Source organism: Schistocerca gregaria, chromosome 9 (genome assembly GCF_023897955.1).
Source record: "Schistocerca gregaria isolate iqSchGreg1 chromosome 9, iqSchGreg1.2, whole genome shotgun sequence".
Classification (NCBI taxonomy): domain Eukaryota; kingdom Metazoa; phylum Arthropoda; class Insecta; order Orthoptera; family Acrididae; genus Schistocerca; species Schistocerca gregaria.
This window is the reverse complement of record NC_064928.1, coordinates 192,070,320-192,097,450: the sequence shown is the minus strand read 5'-3', so window position 1 is coordinate 192,097,450 and position 27,131 is coordinate 192,070,320. Positions and strand designations below refer to the sequence as shown.

General features: G+C 46.0%; 1 protein-coding gene and 1 non-coding gene across 3 annotated transcripts in view; one reads left to right on the top strand and one right to left on the bottom strand.

Moving 5' to 3' along the window:
- Window positions 1-27,131, top strand: part of LOC126291982 (cytochrome P450 4C1-like) — a 167,196-nt gene that overhangs the window by 111,235 nt on the left and 28,830 nt on the right. For both annotated transcript variants that reach the window (XM_049985739.1, XM_049985738.1), the window contains one exon: window positions 6,024-6,254. In XM_049985739.1, coding sequence (XP_049841696.1) covers window positions 6,024-6,254 — 231 coding nt within the window. The remainder of the gene's footprint in view (window positions 1-6,023; window positions 6,255-27,131) is intronic.
- Trnat-ugu (transfer RNA threonine (anticodon UGU)) lies at window positions 636-709 on the bottom strand. The gene has a single exon. It is a non-coding gene; the product is annotated as a tRNA-Thr (tRNA).

The following is a 27,131-nucleotide window of genomic DNA, read 5'->3' as shown; positions in this document are numbered from 1 at the left end:
CGGGCTCCGACTGTTACTGATTGGTTTGAAGAACATTCTCGACAGTTCGAGTGAATGATTTGACAGTCAACATCGCCCCACGTGAATCACATTTAACATTTATGCGACATAATCGAGAGATCAGTCCGTGCACATATTCCTGCACCAGCAACACTATCCCAATTATGGATGGCTAGGGAGGCGACGTGGCTCAAGATTTCTGCAGCGGACTTCCAGTGATATGTTGAGTCCATGCCTGGTCGAGCTGCATTACACCGAATGAACAGGAGGTCCGCCACGATATTGGGAGGCATCACGTGACTTTTACCTGCCGGGTTGGGAATTTTCTCTTCCTGGGGACTGGATGTTTGTGTTGTCCTCAACATTTCATCATCAGCATCATCATTCATGGCAGTTGCTAGATTGGACTGAGTTGAAATTTGGACTGTGTAAAAATTGGGACTTTATACGGGCACAGATGACCGACCCCCAAACTAAACATCATCAACTTGATGTGAAGATGGTATCTGTTCCCAAAAGTACAGATACCATTGATGACCATGCAGTTTCTCTAGAATGAAATGATAATTAAATCGAAACCCTTAGCTGGTGACAGGTGTTATTGACATACATCAATGGGGATAGCTGAAAATGTGTGCCCCAACCGGGACTCGAACCCGGGATCTCCTGCTTACATAGCAGACGCTCTATCCTACTGAGCCACTGAGGTTCAAATGGTTCAAATGGCTCTGAGCACTATAGGACTTAACTTCTAAGGTCATCAGTCCCCTAGAACCTAGAACTACTTAAACCTAACTAACCTAAGGACATCACACACATCCATGCCCGAGGCAGGATTCGAACCTGCGACCGTAGTGGCCACGCGGTTCCAGACTGTAGCGCGTAGAACCTCACGGCCACCCCCTCCGGCGAGCCACTGAGGGCACAGAGGATAGTGCGACTGCAGAGACTTATCCCTTGCACACTTCCCGTGAGACGCACATTCCCAACTGTTCACAAGCTACATTCTTAGTGTTCCTAATGAATATTTGCCCATTCACTCATTACTCTGTGCTCTCGGTGGCTCAGATGGATAGAGCGTCTGCCATGTAAGCAAGGGATCCTGGGTCCGAGTCCCGGTCGGGGCACACATTTTCAGCTGTCCCCATTGATGTATATCAATAACACCTGTCGGCAGCTAAGGGTTTCGATTTAATTATCACTTCATTCTAGAGAAGCTGCAAGGTCATCAATGGTATCTGTTCTTTCGGGGACAGATACCATCTTTACATATAGTTAAAGGCTACCAGTGCATTGACCTTCTGTGCAAATGCGTACGCCTTGCTCGAACTCGTACGGGACTCGTCAGCTAAGTCTGGCGCGAGTAATGAGTGAATGGACAACTATCTACTAGGAACACTACGAATGTAAGTTGTGGACAGTTGGGAATGTGGGTCTCACGGGAAGCGTGCAAGTGATAAGTCCCTGCAGTCGCCCTCGGTGGCTCAGATTGACAGAACATCTGCCATGTAAGCAGGAGATCCTGGGTTCGAGTCCTGGTTGGAGCACACATTTGCATCCGTCCCCATTGATGTATATCAACAACACCTGTCGGCAGCTAAGGGTTTCGATTTAATTTTCATTTCAATATCAACTTGACTTTTGTCACCTCAGTACAGTAAACACATTAATGAGAATAAGAGTTTAATTACCATTTATCTATAGCTATCTTGCAGTTGTTAAGTGTTAGAACAACCTCACGTTCTTTTATTAAGCAGTACTTTGTAATTAACATTACATTTATTACTTTAAAACGGACAGTGTGCGTCAGTGAGAGATGACAACAAACTAGGGCATATTTATTTCTCTATCTTTTATCCTCGTGATTAACGACATTACAAATACTAGATAGTGTGTGCTATAGTTTAGTATCTAATTTTAAAACAGATTCCAGTTTAAAACAAAATCACCGAGCGAGGTGGCACAGTGGTTAGCATACTGAACTCGCGTTCGGGAGAACGACGGTTCAAACTCGCGTTTGGTCATCCTGATTTAGGTTTCCCGTGATTTCCTTAAATCGCTTCAGGCAAATGCCGGTAAGAACATGCCGACTTCCTTCCCTATCCTTCCCTAATCCGATGGGACCGGTGATCTCGCTGTTTGGTCCCCTTCCCCAAATGAACCAACCAACCAACTTAAACTCATATGAAACAGTCAGTTTTCTTGATTAACAGTGCATTTGCCTGAAATCATTTTGGCTAATTAGGCAACTGCAGTTTCACTTTACAACCTAAATACAATTGGTTCTAGCCCCATTGACTTAACTAGTACCCCTGTCAAAACATAACCTTTCGGGTAACGAAGCATAGTCCGATTCTTTCCCATTAACATATTCGCAGTCAAACTTTTAGTTCCTTTAGAAGAGTATCATTATCGGGGATTACGTACGCAGTAATAACTGGTAGTGTTGTAGTCTCAGCAGTGAGTTACAAAATGTTACAAATACATCCGGATCATCAGAAGTACCTTGACACGTCTGTACAATTGGATGCTTTAGTTGTTCGACCCTATCAACAAGAGTGCAGTACACTTCACTTCTTGGATGATCCCAGAGAGAAAAGTACAGAGAACTGAGATCTGTACAATTGGATGCTTCAGTTCTTCGACCCTATCAACAAGAGAGCAGTACACTTCACTTCTTGGATGATCCCAGAGAGAAAAGTACAGAGAACTGAGATCTGTACAATTGGATGCTTTAGTTCTTCGACCCTATCAACAAGAGTGCAGTACATTTCACTTCTTGGATGATCCCAGAGAGAAAAGTACAGAGAACTGAGATCTGTACAATTGGATGCTTTAGTTCTTCGACCCTATCAACAAGAGTGCAGTACACTTCACTTCTTGGATGATCCCAGAGAGAAAAGTACAGAGAACTGAGATCTGTACAATTGGATGCTTTAGTTCTTCGACCCTATCAACAAGAGTGCAGTGCACTTCACTTCTTGGATGATCCCAGAGAGAAAAGTGCAGAGAACTGAGATCTGGTGCTCTTCGGGGCACGATATCGATTTTGCTCAACCTGTCCAACTTGAACCATGTTGGCTTATTACATGTCGTCTTGAATAGATAGAAAAATGTACAGGTGGTCCGTAACGCATCTACTACATACTCTTCTTCTATACCGCTAACCCAGAGCGTTGTAACAATCCAGCTCCTTTCAAAAAACTCTCGGATCTTGCAACTGGATTGAAAAACTAGCTCCACAGTCAGTACTACAATCGATTTATATGAGGGTGAGCCAAATGAAAAATATTTTTTAAAGTATTATTTATTGTGCAGAAGTGGTTCAAAGCTGTATCACTTTTCAACATAATCTCCTCCAACGCTTACAGAGTGCATAAATTCCTTTAGAAAAAAATTATTTTGGTAGTCCGCGCAATCACTCATACACCGCGTGGCTTACCTCTTCATCAGAATGGAACTTCTTTCCTCCCATTGCGTCTTTGAGTGGTCCAAGCATATGGAAATCACTTGGGGCAAGGTCTGGTGAGTATGGTGGATGAGGAAGACACTCAATATGCAGCTCTGTGATTGTTGCAACTGTTGGACGGTCAGTGTGGGACCTTGCATTGCCATGTTGCAAAAGGACACCTGCTGACTGCAATCCACGTCGCTTTGATTTGATTGCAGGCCGCAGATGATGTTTTAGGAGATCTGTGTATGATGCACTGGTGACAGTGGTCCCTCTAGGCATGTAATGCTCCAAAATGACGCCTTTTTCGTCCCAAAAGAGAGTCAGCATAACCTTCCATGCTAATGGTTCTGTTCGAAACTTCCTTGGTTTTGGTGATGAGGAATGGCGCCATTTCTTCCTCGCTCTCTTCATTTCCGGTTGGTGGAAGTGAACCCAGGTTTCGTCCCAAGCAACGATTCTTGCAAGGAAGTCATCACCTTTTAGTTCAAGTTCTTCACAAGCATCAACACGTCGTTCTCTCATTTCAGGAGTCAGCTGCCGTGGCACCCATCCAGCAGACACTTTTTGAAACTGGCGCACATCATGCACAATGTGGTGTACTGACCCATGACTAATGTGTAAACATGCTGCAATGTCATTCAGTGTCACTCGGCAGTTTTCCTTCACTATGGCTTCAACTGCTGCAGTGTTCTGTGGAGTCACAACTCGTTGTGCCTGATCTGGACGAGGAGCATCTTCCACTGAAGTCACACCATTTGCGAACTTCCTACTCCATTCGTAGACTTGTTGCTGTGACAAATATGCATCACCGTACTGAACACTCATTCGTCGATGAATTTCAATAGGTTTAACACCTTCACTACGCAAAAACCGAATAACAGAACGCTGTTCTTCCCTGGTGCCAGTCGCAAGTGGGGCGGCCATCTTTCTACTGATACTGCGACGGTATGTAAACATCTGCACTATGCTGCCACCTATAGGCCATTCTGCGCGCTGTTTGTAGCACGTTTACCAACTTACAGGTAACGGCGCGAAATTCCGATTTGTTATTACTAATGTAAGGTTTTCATTTGACTCCCCATAGTAGTATCTCCTACATGAACAAATCGAGACCATAAACAAAAGTACACTACAAGTTTCCACTGACATAAATGGAACTTATTGTGTCCTCTAAGATAACACCACCAAATCAGTCCCACTGCTACCTCAAGATAGCTAACGTGTCCACATTCCAATATGAGAACTTAGACTGACTAGCTAGTGCTCGATAGCTAGACAGCTGTCATTCTGACAAAAATCTGAAAACGAATTTTTTATCCTCTGGTTGGTTGGTTGGTTTGGGGGATGAGACCAGACAGCGAGGTCATCGGTCTAATCGGATTAGAGAAGGATGGGGAAGGAAGTCGGCCGTGCCCTTTCAAAGGAACCATCCCGGCATGTGCCTGGAGCGATTTAGGGAAATCACGGAAAACCTAAATCAGGGTGGGCGGATGCGGGATTGAACTGTCGTCCTCCCGAATGCGAGTCCAGTGTCTAACCACTGCGCCACATCGCTCGGTTTTGTCATCCGCTCCCGATTCGATTAACGCCACACTCTTGAAATCTCAGCTCCGCTCCATAGCGTCGATGTGTCCCCGTCCTACTTTAGCAAAAGCTTTTTGGCAGACTCCTCAACTTTGTGAGTTGCTAACACTACTCCACTGAATTGTTTTAACATGCCGATCTTCTGGCCAAACAGCTTCCAGCGCAGAATGTAGGCACTTGAACTGGCCATTTCCTGAGAACGCTCATGGTACTCGCTGTTAGGTACTGCTCCCTGTCAGACCTTTGAGAAGCTGCTTTTCCAGAGGGTATTAGGAAACACTGGCCATTCTGTGTGTTTATGAACAGTAGGGCTAACGAAAACCACCAGCCTTTAGTTGGATTAAATGGAGGTTGACCTATTATCTCCAGGCTGGAGAATATTCCACATCATCTTTAAACAGGATAAACAGTGCTAGAATTCACAATAGCAGCCGCATTAGCCAACGAGTGTGGCCAGTAACTGACATGTTACTACTTCTCCTTATCATCACCTCTTTTCCTCCTTCCTCAATTCATGCTTAACCTATTGCTACTTCTCTTTCTTTCTTCCTCCACCAACACAACAAAATCTTCCTCTTTATTTGCTTGATTAATGTTTTAACTTTGGTCATGAATTACACTGTAGCTCTTATATTTTTGGTTTTCCCTAGGGCGTTGTGACAGTTCAAAAATGGTTCAAATGGCTCTGAGCACTACGGGACTCAACTGCTGATGTCATCACTCCCCTAGAACTTAGAACTACTTAAACCTAACTAACCTAAGGACGTCACACACAGCCATGCCCGAGGCAGGATTCGAACCTGCGACCGTAGCGGTCGCGCGGTTCCAGACTGCAGCGCCTAGAACCTCTCGGTCCCTCTTGCCGGCGTTGTGACAGTATTTGTAACTTTTGTATCTCCTGATTAACAGAGGCCAGTGTTGCACTGAGTCTCTTCGAAAGAGCGTGTAATATTGACGAGTGCTGCATTGCGTTTGGTGTTTACAGAGTATACTGACGCGCCCGTGGCTACATAGCAAGTTCCTGTTGAAGATGACCGCCAAAGGTCGTAATGTGTTCAAGATTACACGGATGCTGGAGGATGCGACCATGAACTTCATTACCATGAGGTCGGCGACCACAGAGGAGGGGTTTACCAGCAAGCGCCAGAACCTTGTGGAATCTCTAATTAAGCCAGGAGGGCAGCCAGTAATGCCACTCAGCGAGATTCGGGATGAGGTGAGTCAGAGGCAGAGACAGCCAAGTAGGCTTCCTCTTCATTATTCTCTTCATCTCGATTATTCCATACTTCTTCCTCGTTTTTCAATTCATACACATCTTTAGCTTCCTCCTTCTCCTCCTCCTCTTTCACCTCTTACTCGTCCTCCTGCTCCTCGTCCTTCAGCTTTAGCCTGCCTTGTTCTTCCACTTATACACAGCTTTTTCTGCTCTTCATCCTGTTCCACTTCCTTTACCTCATCTGCACCTCTCTTCCATACTTTCACCTTATCCTTGCTCTTTCTCTACTTCTCCTTCATTGTTCCTCATGCCCATCCTCCATTATCTTATTCAGCTTCACTTCATCCTCATTCTCTCCAGCTGTACTTCCACATCCTTTTCCTAATCCTGCTCTCTCTTCCTCCTCACTGACTTTATCCTTTTCCTTCTCTTCTATTTTCCTTCATTTTTCCTCTGTTACTTCATTTAACTGTTGCTCCTTCTGCTGATCCTCCACTGCCTTATTCATCCTCATCTTATTCAGTGCCTATGCCTACCACACTTCCACTTCACCTCTGTTCCTCCTCTCTCACTTTATTCTTCTCCTATTTCCACTTCTCCTTTATTCTCCTTCACCATTTCATTCAAACCTCCTGCTCATTATCGACTGCCCTATTCCCATCTCATCATCCTCACCTTCTTCTGTTCACATCCATACTCTCCTTCCCTTTTCATCATCACCTCTTTTCCTCCTTCCTCAATTCATCCTTAACCTGTTGCTACTTCTCTTTCTTTCTTCCTCCACCAATACAACAAAATCTTCCTCCTGTACCTTACCTTCATCCTTCACATCCTTTTCCCATCCTTTACCTTTACATCATCCTCTTTTACTATATTCCACTTCACTTCTTTTTCATCTTTAAAATCGCCCTTCTTCTACTTCTCTTTTCATCCTGTATTCTTCTCCTTCTTCCACTTCTCTTTTCATCCTGTATTTTTCTCCCAAATTTTTATTTCATTTTCATTCTTTCCTAATTCTTTGATTCATTACCATATTTATTTACCGCCTTCTTCATTTCCTATTTCAACCGGCCTTCACGTTATACTTTCTTTCTTTCTTGAATTTTCCTCCTCATCCTTTCTTGCTTCATTTCCAACCCTTACTCACATTCTTCTGCCCCTTCCCTTCGCTTTTCTCCCCTATCCAAAGCTTTATAGTTCTCTGCTGCCTGTTATTGCTTTGAATCCACTTTCTTCTCCCAGTTCTTTCCTGATCTCTTTTCTATTTCTTCTTCTTCTTCTTCTTCTTCTTCTTCTTCTTCTTCTTCTTCTTATCTTCTCATCAGTCTTCTCCTACCACTCCACTTCCCCCTCTATGTACTCATAGATATTTCTTTTCCTCTTCCCAGTATTTTTAGTCTTCTTATATTTCTTCTTCTTATTTTTGCTTACTCCTCCAAGCCCTCTGCTCTGGCTTCTCCTACTCATTCTCCTCCTCCCTCATTTTCTCCCTCCCACTCTAACTATACCTCTTCATTTCACCCTGCATCTTTATTTGTCATACACAAAAATATATGTTCTTACAAACTAAATGTGTAATTTGAAAAATTCTCTGCTTGACAGTGAATGAGTTGTTTTTTAAGTTAATACTAAAACGTTTTATAAAAAGCCCATTTAATTATTTCACTCGGTAGATTCCATTACTAATTATGATTTATTAAGGTCTGTCAATAAAGCCATCTTTCTGTTCTTATCAACATAATCCCTGTGACCTAAAAAAGTTTTGTTTTGGTGTGTAACATGTGAGTTGGTTAATGAAACTATTAGAATAAGAACAATCAGCTTATAAACAGGAAGACTCTTTCTTTAGTCCAAGTAGATGTTCATTATTCGGAGCATTAAATTTTCAATAAATTGCCAGGAGTATATCTACTGGAAAATGCCGCTTAAGATGAACCTCAAGGATTTGTTGGTTGTTAATTCTTTTTCTCTGAAATGTTATGTAGCAAATCTGACTGAAATATGTCAATTAATTCCATAAATTGTGGTGTCTTCGTGACCCTTAACTTTTTCACTAATTAGGTACTGTAACACAATGATTTAGCTCTGGAGTACTTTTGTTCAACATCATTTGACTACAACAGCTTGTGAATTAGAAGTTAAAATCTGATTACCTTACAGAATTAGAAATATGCTCAAACAGGATGTGAGTGTTTAATAAAGAAGAATTTGCTGAATGGAAAATTTTTCCCATAACTATGAAATACTTTATAGGGGATGTAGTTGCTGTGTTAGCCACAAACTGTTTTCATCGACATAGCTTCCTTTCTATGTGGTTCAAAAGCTTGAAGATTATCTGAGAACTTAATTGTATAGTGAATACTGAATGCTATCTATTTTTAGCCTGCTGTTGGTACCTCAGGTTAACTACTGACCTCAATATCACAGCTTCCAGTTGCCTTCTATCAGACCCACTTGCTCTCCTTATTGCTGGAACTCCAGCAGTCAGTATGCTCTTCTTCGATACAGGTGCATTACGTCGAGAGATTTTAGAGCTGGGAAGGAAATTGTTCAGTGTAGCAGCAAGTACAGAATCCAGTATCGACTAAGACAATTTGCTGTGGAGGTTAGGTTACCTATAAAAATTCTTGCTTGATAAATGATACTGCTATTTTGGCCCATTGATGGATGAACCTGGGATCCAGTTGGCACAGCTGAAGCCGGGGCCCACTGCGTCATTTCTTGTCAGGAGGACAAGCACGTTCAATAACATCAAGGGGCAGTGCAGAGTGATATTTGGATGTATTCCTTTATTCAGCTAGTTTACAGAAGCGTAACGTGGACGAACCGCTCATGTGCTGTTCCGTGAGTCTGGCTGACTCAGCACTCCTGGACTGCTGACACCACTGCTGCCGTCATCAAGGCCACCTGACACGATGGAAGTCAGCTGCGCTCACTCAGTCGCCACCCTCCGAGGCATAGGGACTGGCGCTGCTCCACTGCCTGCAATTCCAGAGACTGTTGCAGCCCCTGATCCCTGCCATCCTCTGCCCATTTGGCCTGCTCTGTCAGTCCATGGGATGAAGGTGGTTGTACTGGTCAACCATGGCCATCGGCCTGCTGCTGCTCATAGGACAGGCTTGAACCCCCATCCTCCTGGATGCAGCAGCACAACTTGCTGGATGGCAACATGCACCGCCATCCCTGGCGCTGCACCAGCGCTGCTGCTCCTCCCACAGCGTACGCCTCGCCCAGACCGTGGTATGCCAGGTGGGTCCATCCTGGACCAGCTGCAGACTGCTGTCACTGCCCTCCTTGAGGCAGACCGTGCAATCTCCAAGTACCCGGCTGTCATTCTGTCCCGCCCCAGTGTTGTGCCCCTGGAGGCAGAATACAGACCGAACAAGTACATAGAAACAAAGTACAGGTTTACACAGAATACAGGGTTTTACAAAAAGGTACGGCCAAACTTTCAGGAAACATTCCTCACACACAAATAAAGAAACGATGTTATGTGGACATGTGTCCAGAAACGCTTAATTTCCATGTTAGAGCACATTTTAGTTTCGTCAGTGTGTATTGTACTTCCTCGATTCACCGCCAGTTGGACCAATTGAAGGAAGGTAATGTTGACTTCGGTGCCTGTGTTGACATGCGACTCATTGCTCTACAGTACTAGCATCAAGCACATCAGGACGTAGCATCAACAGGTTAGTGTTCATCACGAACGTGGTTTTGCAGTCAGTGCAATGTTTACAAATGCGGAGTTGGCAGATGCCCATTTGATGTATGGATTAGCACGCGGCAATAGCCGTGGCGCGGTACGTTTGTATCGAGACAGATTTCCAGAACGAAGGTGTCCCGACAGGAAGACGTTCGAAGCAATTGATCGGCGTCTTAGGAAGCACGGAACGTTCCAGCCTATGACTCGCGACTAGGGAAGACCTAGAACGACGAGGACACCTGGAATGGACGAGGCAATTCATCGTGCAGTTGACGATAACCCTAATGACAGCGTCAGAGAAGTTGCTGCTGTACAAGGTAACGTTGACCACGTCACTGTATGGAGAGTGCTGAGGGAGAACCAGTTGTTTCTGTACCATCTACAGAGTGTGCAGGCACTATCAGCAGCTGATTGGCCTTTACGGGTACACTTCTGCGAATGGTTCATCCAACAATGTGACAATCCTCATTTCAGTGCAAATGTTCTCTTTACGGATGAGGCTTCATTCCAACGTGACCAAATTGTAAATTTTCACAATCAACATGTGTGGGCTGACGAGAATCCGCACGCAATTGTACAATCACTTCATCGACACAAATTTTCTGTGAACGTTCGGGCAGGCATTGTTGGTGATGACTTGATTGGGCCCCATGTTCTTCCACTTACGCTCAATGGAGCACGTTATCATGATTTCATATGGGATACTCTACCTGTGCTGCTAGAACATGTGCCTTTACTTGTAGGACACAACATGTGGTTCATGCACTATGGAGCTCCTGCACATTTCAATCGAAGTGTTCGTACGCTTCTCAACAACAGATTCGGTGACCGATGGATTGGTAGAGGTGGACCAATTCCATGGTCTCCACGCTCTCCTGACCTCAACCCTCTTGGCTTTCATTTACGGGGGCATTTGAAAGCTCTTGTCTACGCAACCCCCGTACCAAATGTAGAGACTCTTCGTGCTCGTATTGTGGACGGTTGTGATACAATACACCATTCTCCAGGGCTGCATCAGCAGATCAGGGATTCCATGCGACAGAGGGTGGATGCATGTATCCTCGCTAACGGAGGACATTTTGAACATTTCCTGTAACAAAGTGTTTGAAGTCACGCTGTTACATTCTGTTGCTGTGTGTTTCCATTCCATGATTAATGTGATTTGAAGAGAAGTAATGAAATGAGCTCTAACATGGAAAGTAAGCGTTTCCGGACACATGTCTACATAACATACACTCCTGGAAATGGAAAAAAGAACACATTGACACCGGTGTGTCAGACCCACCATACTTGCTCCGGACACTGCGAGAGGGCTGTACAAGCAATGATCACACGCACGGCACAGCGGACACGCCAGGAACCGCGGTGTTGGCCGTCGAATGGCGCTAGCTGCGCAGCATTTGTGCACCGCCGCCGTCAGTGTCAGCCAGTTTGCCGTGGCATACGGAGCTCCATCGCAGTCTTTAACACTGGTAGCATGCCGCGACAGCGTGGACGTGAACCGTATGTGCAGTTGACGGACTTTGAGCGAGGACATATAGTGGGCATGCGGGAGGCCGGGTGGACGAACCGCCGAATTGCTCAACACGTGGGGCATGAGGTCTCCACAGTACATCGATGTTGTCGCCAGTGGTCGGCGGAAGGTGCACGTGCCCGTCGACCTGGGACCGGACCGCAGCGACGACGGATGCACGCCAAGACCGTAGGATCCTACGCAGTGCCGTAGGGGACCGCACCGCCACTTCCCAGCAAATTAGGGACACTGTTGCTCCTGGGGTATCGGCGAGGACCATTCGCAACCGTCTCCATGAAGCTGGGCTACGGTCCCGCACACCGTTAGGCCGTCTTCCGCTCACGCCCCAACATCGTGCAGCCGGCCTCCAGTGGTGTCGCGACAGGCGTGAATGGAGGGACGAATGGAGACGTGTCGTCTTCAGCGATGAGAGTCGCTTCTGCCTTGGTGCCAGTGATGGTCGTATGCATGTTTGGCGCCATGCAAGTGAGCGCCACAATCAGGACTGCATACGACCGAGGCACACAGGGCCAACACCCGGCATCATGGTGTGGGGAGCGATCTCCTACACTGGCCGTACACTTCTGGTGATCGTCGAGGGGACACTGAATAGTGCACGGTACATCCAAACCGTCATCGAACCCATCATTCTACCATTCCTAGACCGGCAAGGGAGCTTGCTGTTCCAACAGGACAATGCACGTCCGCATGTATCCCGTGCCACCCAACGTGCTCTAGAAGGTGTAAGTCAACTACCCTGACCAGCGAGATTTCAGGATCTGTCCCCCATTGAGCATGTTTGGGACTGGATGAAGCGTCGTCTCACGCGGTCTGCACGTCCAGCACGAACGCTGGTCCAACTGAGGCGCCAGGTGGAAATGGCGTGGCAAGCCGTTCCACAGGACTACATCCAGCATCTCTACGATCGTCTCCATGGGAGAATAGCAGCCTGCATTGCTGCGAAAGGTGGATATACACTGTACTAGTGCCGACATTGTGCATGCTCTGTTGCCTGTGTCTATGTGCCTGTGGTTCTGTCAGTGTGATCATGTGATCTATCTGACCCCAGGAATGTGTCAATAAAGTTTCCCCTTCCTGGGACAATGAATTCACGGTGTTCTTATTTCAATTTCCAGGAGTGTATTTTCTTTCTTTGTGTATGGGGAATGTTTCGTGAAACTTTGTCCGTACCTTTTTGTAACACCCTGTATTTACTACGTCGCTGCCAGACTGGCAGACCTGCACAGGTCCAACCCGATTCTCGACTGACCTGGCACACACCTACCTCAAGCTAAAAGTGCCTGAATACTTACACTGCTTTCCCCCTCGCTTCTGACGTAGTGTCAGAGGGAGACTGAAACCATGGCAGGGGTATATTCCCAAAAGTCAGCCACTTACATATGGACACTCCCGTCTCTGGCCTACCGCCTCACCTCATACATCACAATAACTTAAAGTAATACTGAAGTTCCCTGTCTCGTTGTTGTTCCACTCCAAACAAATCGCACGTGCAATACGCCGCTGCAGCTCGGCGCCACGTTTACCCTGCCTGGCCTACTGGCTGCTGACTATTACCACACACTGCCAGCGGCCCCAGACTTCATCGGCCAACTGTACCTTTACTGAAATTTTAACGAAATTCCGTTTTTCTACGATTAAGACTAGTACTAGCACAGTATTGCCACTTGCACGTAATATGCACTTCGCATCATAGCACAAACAGCGAACATGGAAAACCATAAATTCAGAATCGCCATCCCTAAGTATTCTGTTTGAAATTAGGGAGCTCATGGGACCTTTACTTTCAGAGTAAACGAGAGGTTGAACTTACTGTGTACACTTTGTACAGATATTTTCTCTGCCACGCAGTGATTTAGAAACAGGAATTTCAACATTACACCTACCAGGAGAAGGTTCATTGCAGAAGTTTTGGCGTGAGAATACAGTGTAGAAGGTACAGGGTGCGGTACACTGAGATAATAAAAGTCACGGGATAGCGTCGTGCACATATGCAGACGACGGGGGTATCGCGTACACAATGTACGAAAGGGTTTTGCATTGGCGAGCCTGTCATCTGTATTTACGTGCTTAAAGTGAAAAAAATTCCGACGTGATTATGTCTGCACGACGAGAATTAACAGACTCTGAACACCTAATGATCGTTGGAGCTACACAAATCGGACATTGCATTTAGGAAATCATTAGGAAATACAACAATCCGAAATCCACAGTGTCAAGGGTTTACCCAGAGTACGAAATTTCAGACATTATACCTCTGACCACGGCCAACGCCGTGACCGACGGCCTCCTCTTAATGACCGAGAGCAGCGGCATTCCGTAGAGTTGTCGGTGCTATCAGACAAGCAACACTGCGTGAAATAACCACAGAAATCAGTGTGGGGCGTAGGATGGAACGTATCCGTTAGGACAGTTAATGGGCTGTGCGAGTAGGCGACCGACGCGAGTTCCTTTGCCAACAGCATGGCATCGCCTGCAGTGCCTCCTCTGGGTTCGTTACCGTAACTGTTGGACCGTAGACGGCTGGAAAACTATGGCCTGTGCAGATGAGTCCCGCTTTCAGTTGGTAAGCGCTGATGCCAGGGTTAAAGTGTGGCGCAGGCATCACCAAACCATGGACCCGAGCTGTCAAAAAGGCATTGTGAAAGCTGGTAGTGGATCGACAATGTTGTGGGTTGTGTTTATATGGAATGGAGGGGGTCCTTTGGTCTAACTGAATCGATAATTAACTAGAAATTGTTATTTTCTGCTACGTGGATACAATTTGTAGCCATTCATGGAGTTCATGTTGCCAACTGACGATGAAATTTTTATGGATGATATTGTGCCATATCACTGGATCACATTTATTCACGATTGGTTTGAATACCACATTGGACAGTTTGAGACAATGATTTGGCTAGCCGTTTAACATCTGTGGGACATAATCCTGCACTGGGAATATTTCCTTCGTTATAGATAGTTGTAGAGGCAGCTTGGCTCAATATTTTTACAAGGGTTTCCAACGACTTGTTGAGTCCATGCCACATCAAGTTACTGAACTATACCGGCCAATTGGAGGTCCGACGCGATGTTCGGATGTGTCCCAGCCGGCCGTGTGGCCGAGCGGTTCTAGGCGCTTCAGTCTGGAACCTCGCTGCTGCTACGGTCTCAGGTTCCAATCCTGCCTCGGGTATGGATGTGTGTGATGTCCTTAGGTTAGTTAGGTTTAAGTAGTTCTAAGTCTAAGGTACTGGTGACCTCAGATGTTAAGTCCCACAGTGCTCAGAGCCATTTGAACCATTTTTGACATATCCCACGACTTTACTCGCCTCAGTGTATTTTGCGATACACTCAACTAACCAATATGTTATTATCCATGCAAGAAATATGTAGTTCTTCTCGCAATACAGACAACATTACTTGTTAGAATATTACAATTTGGCATCGTTCTCATTTTTGAAAACGCGCTACCCTCCCCTCCATACTCAGTAATTTTTGGCAGCTACAATAAGATACCATCGACCCCTAACTACGTACAGTAACTAGCCATAGAGGCCATAGATCAGCCAAACCATTCAGCAGCGCCTACCGAATTCGGACTCCAGCATGCAAGGTATCTTAACTATCGACGCCAACGGGTACACATATAACATTAATGTTTGTAACAACCGCAAATGCCACCGATACCGACCCAGTAAGCGACTCTGCAGCTGTACAGTGATCGGCGCCCTACACAAAGAGTGAGCCGAATAGTTGATACTCCCAGACCGAAGGCTGAATCCAGAAGGTCACTCCACTGACGTACCTGGCAACAACTGGGATTGTAGACATTAAAAAAAAAAATCGGGAATCTGATACATCGATATTTAAAAAAAGTATCATTATCAGCGCCCAATATATATAGAAAAGAACTATCGATATACTATGTAACGACAGAAAAAATATCAATATAACGGCCTGCAGTCGAACTGTGACGCACCATTCTATGGTATCCACACGATTCACCATGACAGGAGCAGTGGCTCTGATAGGACATCCCAAGTGCGGCTGACCATGGAGTTCATTTTCTACACTTCCTTAGTCGTCGCCTAATAGTATTCCCATCAACTATATCATTACCATTCACTGCACACAAATATTCTGGGGTGCTCGCCACAGTTACTTTTTCCACAACCAGCAATTCAATTGCAGCGTGTTGCTTGCAACGTGTGTCTTACATAGACGCCATTTTGATAGTTTATTACCTCTCCTAAACCTGTCAGAACTGTTGACAAATTCGCACAAGTGCAGAAGGAATATCGAATTCTATTCATGTGTGAGGACTTTTTGTATTGAAGGTGTTGTGACAAACTTCGAGGTATTTTAAAAGAAGTCTTGAGGAACAAATCGAGAATAGCAACCGAAGTCTAGACACATCAGCCAACGACATTCCAGAGTGTCGAAGTTACAGGCGCCAGCGCCTGCCAATAGGCCACATCTTCAGCAGATATTGGGGCTTAGTAGGATGATGGAATGTAGGCAGAACGTCTCGCAATGTTTTTCGTTATTCAGTGATCGCGAATGATTGCCACGATCGCCAGTGGAGAAGATGGAAGTATTTTGTATTCCGGACATCAGTAGCTGTTGAAAAGCATGATGTTAGCAACAACACCTGGTAAAATGGTTGTTTATGAAATAAAATCAGATTCGCGGCCTAATGCAGGACCATCAGGTGCAACCTGCACGCCAAGGAGCATTATAAAGTGCCACATTAAAATCAATAAAGGCATGTCGGAAACATACTCACAACGTTAAAAGGCCGATACATACGCATCGCTCCTAGTCAAAATTTACTGTTCGACCTGGAAAAAGCGTTCGACAGTGGTGCAAGCTGCTCGAGATTCTGAAAAAAGTAGGGGTAAGCTATAGGGAGAGACGGGGGTCATACACAATATGTACAACAACCAGGAGAGAATAATAAGAGTGGACGATCAAGAACGAAGTGCTCGTATTAAGAAGGGTGTAAGACAAGGCTGTAGCCTTTCGCCCCCACTCTTCAATCTGTACATCGAGGAAGCAATGATGGAAATAAAAGAAAGGTTCAGGACTGGAATTAAAATAGAAGGTGAAAGGATATCAATGATACGATTCGCTGATGCCATTGCTATCCTGAGTGAAAGTGAAGAAGAATTAAATGATCTGCTGAACGGAATGAACAGTCTAATGAGTACACAGTATGGTTTGAGAGTAAATCGGAGAAAGACGAAGATAATGAGAAGTAGTAGAAATGAGAACAGCGAGAAACTTAACATCAGGATTGATGGTCACGAAGTCAGTGAAGTTACGGAATTCTGCTACCTAGGCAGTAAAATAACCAATGACGGACGGAGCAAGGAGGACATCAAAAGCAGACTCGCTATGGCAAAAAAGGCATTTCTGGCCAAGAGAAGTCTACTAATATCAAATACCGGGCTTCATTTGAGGAAGAAATTTCTGAGGATGTGCGTCTGGAGTACAGCATTGTATGGTAGTGAAACACTGACTGTGGGAAAACCGGAACAGAAGAGAATCGAAGCATTTGAGATGTGGTGCTATTGACGAATGTTGAAAATTAGTTGGACTGATAAGGTAAGGAATGAGGAGGTTCTACGCAGAATCGGAGAGGAAAGGAATATGTGGAAAACATTCATAAGGAGAAGGGACAGGATGATAGGACATCTGCTAAGACATGAGGGAATGACTTCCATGGTACTAGAGGGAGCTGTAGACGGCAAAAACTGTAGAGGAAGACAGAGATTTGAATATATCAAGCAAAGGAAGGAAGATGATGCTGAGATATGCAAATGATTAGCTTTTCAGAGCATTCACACGAGGTTGGCACCGGCAGCGACACCTACAACATGCTGACATGAGGAAAGTTTACAACCGATTTCTCATACACAAACAGCAGTTGACCGGCGTTGCCTGGTGAAATGTTGTTGTGATGCCTCGTGTAAGGAGAAGAAATGCGTACCATCACGTTTCCGATTTTGATAAAGGTCGGATTGTAGCCTATCGCGATTGCGCTTTATCGTATCGCCACATTGCTGCTCGCGTTGGTCGAGATCCAATGACTGTTAGCAGAATATGGAATCGGTGGGTTCAAGACGGTAATTCGGAACGCCGTGCTGGATCCCAGTGGCCTCATGTCACTATCAGTCGAGATGACAGGCATCTTATCCGCATGGCTGTAACGGGTCGTGCAGCCACGTCTCGATGTCTGAGTCAACAGATGGGGACGTTTGCAAGACAACAACCATCTGCACGAACAGTTCGACGACGTTTGCAGCAGCAGCAGCATGTACAATCAGCTCGGAGACCATAGCTGCGGTTACCCTTGACGCTGCATCACAGACAGGAGCGTCTGCGATGGTGTACTCAACGACGAACCTGGGTGCACGAATGGAAAAACGTCATTTTTTCGGATGAATCCAGGTTCTGTTCACAGCATCATGATGGTCGCATCCGTGTTTGGCGACATCGCGGTGAACGCACATTGAAAGCGTGTATTCGTCATCGCCATACTGGCGTATCACCCGGCGTGATGGAATGGGGTGCCATTGGTTACACGTCTCGGTCACCTCTTGTTCGCATTGTCGGCACTTTGAACAGTGGACGTTAAATTTCAGATGTGGTACGACCCGTGGCTGTACCCTTCATTCGATCCCTGCGAAACCCTACATTTCAGCAGGATAATGCACGACCGCCTGTTGCAGTTCCTGTACGGGCCTTTCTGGATACAGAAAATGTTCCACTGCTGCCCTGGCCAGCATATTCTCCAGATCTCTCACCAATTGAAAACGTCTGGTCAATGGTAGCCCAGCAACTGGCTCGTCTCAATACGCCAGTCACTACTCTTGACGAACTGTGGTATTATGTTGAAGCTGCATGGGCAGCTGTACCTGTACACATCATCCAAGCTCTGTTTGACTCAATGCTCAGGCGTATCAAGGCCGCTATTACGGCCAGAGCTGGTTGTTCTGGGTACTGATTTCTCAGGATCTATGCACCCAAATTGCGTGAAAATGTAATCACATGTCAGTTCTAGTATAATATATTTGTCCAATGAATACCCGTTTATCATCTGCATTTCTTCTTGGTGTAGCAATTTTAATGGTGAGTAGTATATATCTATAAATTTCTACATTCTCTAATACATTCAAAATATAGCCTTTTCCTTTTTTATGAAGTATTTTTAAACTTTCTGAAGGGCTTATGGTACTGTGACCCTCTTTGTTTTAGTGCGCTGTTAATGCAAATCGGGGATTATTTAAATTCAGGTGTTCCTCAGATCTTATTCGAAACGACCTATCGGTTTATGTTGTATAATTGTGAGGACAATCATCGCATACAATGCAGTGTACGCCTGCTTCATTATATCTACTTAGCACAGCTTTTTCCTTTCGCCTGAGTCTCCTGTCTAGACCCGAAAAAGTAAAATACGCTGGGATAATGCTTTTACCTGTCATAGATTCGGATCGTGCACCGAGATATAGTATTCAACAAAAAAATAGAGCGTTCCTTTGTCTGCTCGGCTAGCTTAAGTAGAGGAGTTGGTTGGTGATGATGATGATGTTTGAGTTGCAGGGCACTCATCTCAGCAGTTATAAGCGTCCGTACAAATTCCCAATCTTGACACGATCCAATCTCGCCACTTTCGCGAATGATGATCGAATGATGACGGCAACACAAACATCCAGTTCCCGGGAGGAGAAAATCCCCAACCCGGTCGGGAATCGAACCCAGGACCCTGTGATCGAGAGGCAGCAACGCTAGCCACTACAGCACGGGCTGTGGACAGAGAAGATGGAGCTAGGTACTGCGTAGACAGCCCTTGTCTCCTATGAATGCAAATCTCTGTTGCCTTGATGGATGACAGTTATTGACACATGTTTCCAGACATAGTTTCCTGTCCTCGATTTCTTCCTCAAGACACTCTCTACAGCCCCTAGAAGTTCGTCGCAACATTTCTGGGACAGCCTGTATGAAAGGTGATACCTGTGGTGATGCAGATTATTCAGGGATGATGGAAAGGCGTAGACATGTCAGTTTGTCTTTAGGGACCCTGGTCTGGAAACGACCGAGTCGAAAGTCACGAGCGAAAATCATTCTGAAACCTCTGATAGTGAAATACACTTTGGTTGCTGACACTGTAGGGTAAGTAAGAGAAGAAGTAAAGTGCTTGCAGACAAACCTTCTTTGCTCTGAATGCAATGCTCTATTTTTCTCCTGTAGACCGAAAAACACTAGAGATTTAATGGGGTTCAGGGAGAAAAACAAACTGCAGATCAAAACCCGTATCTGAAACTGTCATCCACCGAGGTAATAGAGCTTCACATTCATAAGAGACAAATAGTAGGGCAAAAGGGCATCAGGAGGATTTGTTAGTGCAAGTGGCCTACATCAGGGGCTAGCACACATTCAGAGGCAAACCATTGTTCTCCTTTGATTGACAGGTCGTTAACCTATTGCTCTGCTAAGTGGATTATGACCCTCTAGTGATAAACTGTCCTTCTGAAAAACCTCCCTCACACCTCCCACTAACCCTGCTCCTCCACCTCCTCCCCCTGACCAACCCCTCTGGAAACCTCCAAGCCTCCTCACTCCCCCTCACCGATACAAACACATTTTTGATATCGAAGTAATTTACTTAACCAAATCGATCAATTACTTAACACCTCTCCCTCTGGGATCACTGAATAACAAACAACATTGCGAGACGTTCTGCCTATGGTCCATCAGCGTTCTAAGATACATTTGCTGCCAAAAGGGTGGCCTAGAAGCAGGCACCAGCACCCACATAACCTCACCGCTCTGTATCGTCGTTAGATGAAATTTACAAACAAGGGTTCGTATCCCTTTTCAACCCCTCTGAGTTTATCTCAAGAATACTGGGACACCCTGTATATAGGTTGATTCTGTGATGATGTTACAAACTCCAGAATAAGATTTTCACTCTGCAGCGGAGTGTGCGCTGATATGAAACTTCCTGACAGATTAAAACTGTGTTCCGGACCGAGACTCGAACTCGGGACCTTTGCCTTTTACGGGCAAGTGCTCTACCAACTGAGCTACCCAATCACGACTCACGACACATCCTCACAGCTTCGGTTCAGCCAGTACCTCGTCTCCTACCTTCCAAACTTCACAGAAGCTCTTCTGCAAACCTTGCAAAACTAGCACTCCTGGAAGAAAGGATACTGTGGAGACATGGCTTAGCCACAGCCTAGGGGGATGTTTCCAGAATGAGATTTTCACTCTGCAGCGGAATGTGCGCCGATACGAAACTTCCTGACAGAGTAAAACTGTGTGCCAGACCGAGACTCTAGAGCAATTGCCCGCGAAAGGCAAAGGTCCTGAGTTCGAGTCTCGGTCCGGCACGCAGTTTTAATGTCAGTAAGTTTCATGTTATAAACTTTTAGGGATGATGGGGATAACTGTACCAATTTCAGGTAAGGGACTGTGGTCTGGGAACGACCAAGTCGAAAGTTGGAGGCAAAAATCGTTATGATACCTCTGACAGTGGAATACATGTATTGGTACTGTCGTTGGCAAGCCTGTAGAGTAGGCAACCCTGATGAGCACTTAGATGCAGAAGTTGGGATAATAACGCGACTAATCCAATGTAGATAGCGAACTGTGTACTGGCATGAGCAACCCTTGTATACAATGTCTGTACCGTCGTAAAAAAAAGTCTCTGAGCAGTATGGGACTTAACCTCTGAGGTCATCAGTCCCCAAGAACTTATAACTACTTAAACCTAACTGACCTAAGGACATCACACACATCCATGCCCGAGGCAGGATTCGAACCTGAGACCGCAGACTGAATCGCCTAGAACCGCTCGGCCACCCCGGCCGGCTCTGTACCGTAGTAGACTGCAAGTTGAAGTACTAACAATTGACCAGCCCTACACAAATGACGATGTGCCTGGTGACGGAACCTGTAGTCTTCATTATCGTGTATGGGCAAGCAAGTGCCCGTGTAGAAGACATCTGGCCCACACCATGTATCCAGGACTGCTCGAGCGATTAAGTGGACCATGTAGTTGGTGCCACACTACAACAACCGAGGACGACAATGAACTACTTGGACTCCCAAATTAGAAGATGCCGTGCTTGCTCGAGTGATTGAGGCACTCGATCGTTTGCATGCAAAATGTACATTTCACAGAGTACTGTCAGCTGAGTGTTAAGGGAGAAACATCTATATCCTCTCCATCATAGAAAGCCCATGCTTTGACTCCAACTCACTTTTGACAATGGTTCTTGCAGCACTTTACAGTCGATTCTTACTTTCCTGCGTATGTACTTTTCACGGACGAAGTGTATTACATCAGAGACGGAGTGGTAAATAGTCGCAGTAGTCATGTATACAATGTCTGTACTGCAGTAGACTGCAAGTAGAAGCACCAACATCGAACAGCCCTAACCAAATGGAGTCATGAGAAGCACCACACTACAGCTGTGAAGAACCATCAACACAGTTTATTCGTCAGTGTGTGGGAAGGCATAGGTATCAACTACATACCAGGACCATTACTTCTTCCTTCCCACTTAAATCTACCTATGTAAATGATGTCTCTCAGAGACATGTTACCTACCTTCCTGAAAAATATCCGACTTGTTATTCGTCAACAGGTGTGGTTGCACCATGACATAGCCCCACTTCACTTTCGACTGAGGATTTGTGAACACGAGGATTAGACATTTCCAGCACAAACACCTGATCTCAACTCATTTGATTTCTTCTTGTGGGACCATGTCAAAAGTCTTGTTTATGGGAGACCTGTTCTTCCTTCCCACTTAAATCCACCTGTGTAAATGATGTCTCTCAGAGACATGCTACCTACCTTCCTGAAAAATATCCGACTTGTTATTCGTCAACGGATGTGGTTGCACCATGACATAGCCCCACTTCACTTTTGACTGAGGATTTGTGAACACGTGGATTAGACATTTCCAGCACAAACACCTGATCTCAACTCATTTGATTTCTTCTTGTGGGACCATGTCAAAAGTCTTGTTTATGGGAGACCTGTTCTTCCTTCCCACTTAAATCCACCTGTGTAAATGATGTCTCTCAGAGACATGCTACCTACCTTCCTGAAAAATATCCGACTTCTTATTCCTCAACGGATGTGGTTGCACCATGACATAGCCCCACTTCACTTTCGACTGAGGATTTGTGAACACGTGGATTAGACACTTCCAGCACAAACACCTGATCTCAACTCATTTTATTTCTCCTTGTGGGACCATGTCAGAACTCTAGTTTATGAGAGACCTGTTGAGAGTGAGTGGATCTCCAGGCGAGAATTCTTACTGTGACACTGCTCAGACGACATATTAGAACAGTTACGACACAACTTTGCACAACGATTACATACTTGCGTTGACGCTGGGGGACGTCATTTTGAACAACTGTTGAAAATATAGTACGTTTTGGAACTTGCGCAGGTAAGTGGAATTCATTATTACCATAGACTAGACTTAGAATTTTCAGTCTCTCTGCCTTTAAGTTACGTGCATAACTTACATGTAGATATCCTTTGTGTAGCAAATCAACTTACATCACTTTTAAAGGCAAGGCGTCGGGTCCTCATTGTGTACCAGTCAGGTTTCTCTCACAGTATGCTCATAAAATAGCTCCATATTTAGCATTCATATACAACCGATTTCTCGTTGAAAGATCTGTACCTAAACACTGGAAAGTTGCACAGGTCACATCATCACCCAAGGAAAGAAATAGGAGTAGTCTGCTATATTACAGCTCTACATCGCTAACGTCGATTTGCGATAGGATTATGGAACAAATACTGCGTTCTAACATTATGAGTTACCTCGAAGAAAATGATTTGTTGACAAACAGCCAGCACATAAGCAGAAAATATCGTTCTTGTGAAACAACTAAATACTATGCATTATAATCACGAATATACACTCCTGGAAATTGAAATAAGAACACCGTGAATTTATTGTCGCAGGAAGGGGAAACTTTATTGACACATTCCTGGGGTCAGATACATCACATGATCACACTGACAGAACCATAGGCACATAGACACAGGCAATAGAGCATGCACAACGTCGGCACTAGTACAGTGTATATATACCTTTCGTAGCAATGCAGGCTGCTATTCTCCCATGGAGACGATCGTAGAGATGCTGGATGTAGTCCTGTGGAACGGCTTCCCATGCCATTTCGACCTGACGTCTCAGTTGGACCAGCGTTCGTGCTGGACGTGCAGACCCTGTGAGACGACGCTTCATCCAGTCCCAAACATGCTCAATGGGGGACAGATCCGGAGATCTTGCTGGCCAGGGTAGTTGACTTACACCTTCTAGAGCACGTTGGGTGGCACGGGATACATGCGGACGCGGATTGTCCTGTTGGAACAGAAAGTTCCCTTGCCGGTCTAGGAATGGTAGAACGATGGGTTCGATGACGGTTTGGATATACCGTGCACTATTCAGTGTCCCCTCGACGATCACCAGAGGTGTACGGCCAGTGTAGGAGATCGCTCCCCACACCATGATGCCGGGTGTTGGCCCTGTGTGCCTTGGTCGTATGCACTCCTGATTGTGGCGCTCACCTGCACGGCGCCAAACACGCATACGACCATCATTGGCACCAAGGCAGAAGCGACTCTCATCGCTGAAGACGACACGTCTCCATTCGTCCCTCCATTTACGCCTGTCGCGACACCACTGGAGGCGGGCTGCTCGATATTAGGGCGTGAGCGGAAGACGGCCTAACGGTGTGCGGGACCGTAGCCCAGCTTCATGGAGACGGTTGCGAATGGTCCTCGCCGATACCCCAGGAGCAACAGTGTCCCTAATTTGCTGGGAAGTGGCGGTGCGGTCCCCTACGGCACTGCGTAGGATCCTACGGTCTTGGCGTGCATCCGTGCGTCGCTGCGGTCCGGTCCCAGGTCGACGGGCACGTGCACCTTCCGCCGACCACTGGCGACAACATCGATGTACTGTGGAGACCTCGCGCCCCACGTGTTGAGCAATTCGGCGGTACGTCCACCCGGCCTCCCGCATGCCCACTATACGCCCCCTCGCTCAAAGTCCGTCAACTGCACATACGGTTCCCGTCCACGCTGTCGCGGCATGCTACCAGTGTTAAAGACTGCGATGGAGCTCCGTATGCCACGGCAAACTGGCTGACACTGACGGCGGCGGTGCACAAATGCTGCGCAGCTAGCGCCATTCGACGGCCAACACCGCGGTTCCTGGTGTGTCCGCTGTGCCGTGCGTGTGATCATTGCTTGTACAGCCCTCTCGCAGTGTCCGGAGCAAGTATGGTGGGTCTGACACACCGGTGTCAATGTGTTCTTTTTTTCCATTTCCAGGAGTGTATTAAGTTGGAACGATCAGAAAGCTAATGTAGGTAAAGCAAACCAAAGCCTACGATTTATTGGCAGAATTCTGAGAAAATGCAACACGTCTACTAATGAGACTGCCTGCACCACGCATGTGCGTCCTATTCTGGAGTACTGCTGTGTGGTGTGGAGTCCGCATCAGGTGGGATCGACGGAGGACATCGGAAAAGTTCAAAGAAGGGCAGCTCACTTTTTACTGTCGCGAAATGGAGGATAGTGTACCACGGATGTGATACATGAATTGGGGTGGCAATCATTAAAACAAAGGCGTTATCTTGTCATAGAATCCCAATCACCAAATTTCTGCTCAGAGTGTGAAAATATTTTGCTGGCACGCACCTACGAAGGGAGGAGTGATCATCGTAATAAAAGAACCCCTCTGCCAGGCATTGGGAATTGTAGAGTAATCCTGTAAATATAGATTCAGTTGTCTGAAAGCACTGGGGAGTATTCAGTAGGACTTCTGTGTTTATATTATATTGCATTGTATGGAACTGGGGACCAAGGAACAACGGAGAGGCTTCGTCCCCGCCATAGCCCTCAGTGGTTCACAACCCCACAGCAGGCTGCAGCAGTCCACTCACCCCACCGCTGCCACACACTGAACCCAGGGGTTATTGTGCGGCTCGCCCCCCCCCCCCCCTCCTCCCCCCAGTGGACTCACCCCCCACCGGGAACGTCTCACACCAGACGAGTGTAACCCCAATGTTTACGTGGTGGAGTAATTATGGTGTACGTGTACATAGAGAAAGTGTTTGCACAGCAATCGCCGACATAGTGTAACTGAGGCGGAATAAGGGGGAACCAGCCCGCATTCGCCCAGGCGATGGAAAACCGCCTTAAAAAACCATGCACAGACTGGTCGGCACTCCAGTCCTCGACACTTATCCGCCAGGCGGATTCGTGCCGGGGACCGGCATGCCTTCAAGCCCAGAAAGCAGTGCGTTGTACCGAATGGCTAAACGGGCGGGCTGTGACTTCTGTAACTAATGATCAGTGTTGAAAAGTTGGAACCGTTAGCCAGAAACCTGCACCTAATTAAAGCAGAACTTCAGTATGTTTTCGCTTATACCTTTCGTTTCCGTCGTTTCCGGACTAGAGTACCTTACCTCAAACTTATACATTTATACTCTTGTCCATCATCTGTGAAAGTTTTTAATATCACCACGGAATCTTCCTGTATATTAACACCTGCGAAAACAATGGTCTACATCTAAATCTACATACATACTCCGCAATCCACCATACGATGCGTGGCGGAGGGTACCTCGTACCACAACTAGCATCTTCTCTCCCTGTTCCACTCCCAAACAGAACGAGGGAAAAATGACTGCCTATATGCGTCTGTACGAGCCCTAATCTCTCTTATCTTATCTTTGTGGTCTTTCCGCGAAATATAAGTTGGCTGCAGTAAAATTGTACTGCAGTCAGCCTCAAATGCTGGTTCTCTAAATTTCCCCAGTAGCGATTCACGGAAAAAACGCCTCCTTTCCTCCAGAGACTCACACCCGAGTTCCTGAAGCATTTCTGTAACACTCGCGTGATGATCAAACCTACCAGTAGCAAATCTAGCAGCCCGCCTCTGAATTGCTTCTATGTCCTCCCTCAATCCGGCCTGATAGGAATCCCAAACGCTCGAGCAGTACTCACGAATAGCTCGTATTAGTGTTTTATAAGCGGTCTCCTTTACAGATGAACCACATCTTCCCAAAATGCTACCAATGAACCGAAGTCGACCATTCACCTTCCCCACAACTGCCATCACATGCTTGTCCCACTTCACATCGCTCTGCAATGTTACGCCCAAATATTTAATCGACGTGACTGTGTCAAGCGCTACACTACTAATGGAGTATTCAAACATTACGGGATTCTTTTTCCTTTTCATCTGCAGTAATTTACATGTATCTATATTTAGAGTTAGCTGCCATTCTTTACACCAATCACAAATCCTCTACAAGTCATCTTGTATACTCCTACAGTCACTCAACGGCGACACCTTCTCGTACACCACAGCATCATCAGCAAACAGCCGCACATTGCTATCCGCCCTATCCAGAACATCATTTATGTAGATAGAAAACAACAGAGGACCTACCACACTTCCCTGGGGCACTCCAGATGATACCCTCACCTCTGATGAATACCCACCATCGAGGACAACGTACTGGGTTCTATTACTTAAGAAGTCTTCGAGCCACTCACATATTTGGGAACCAATCCCATATGCTCGTACCTTAGTTAGGTAGTCTG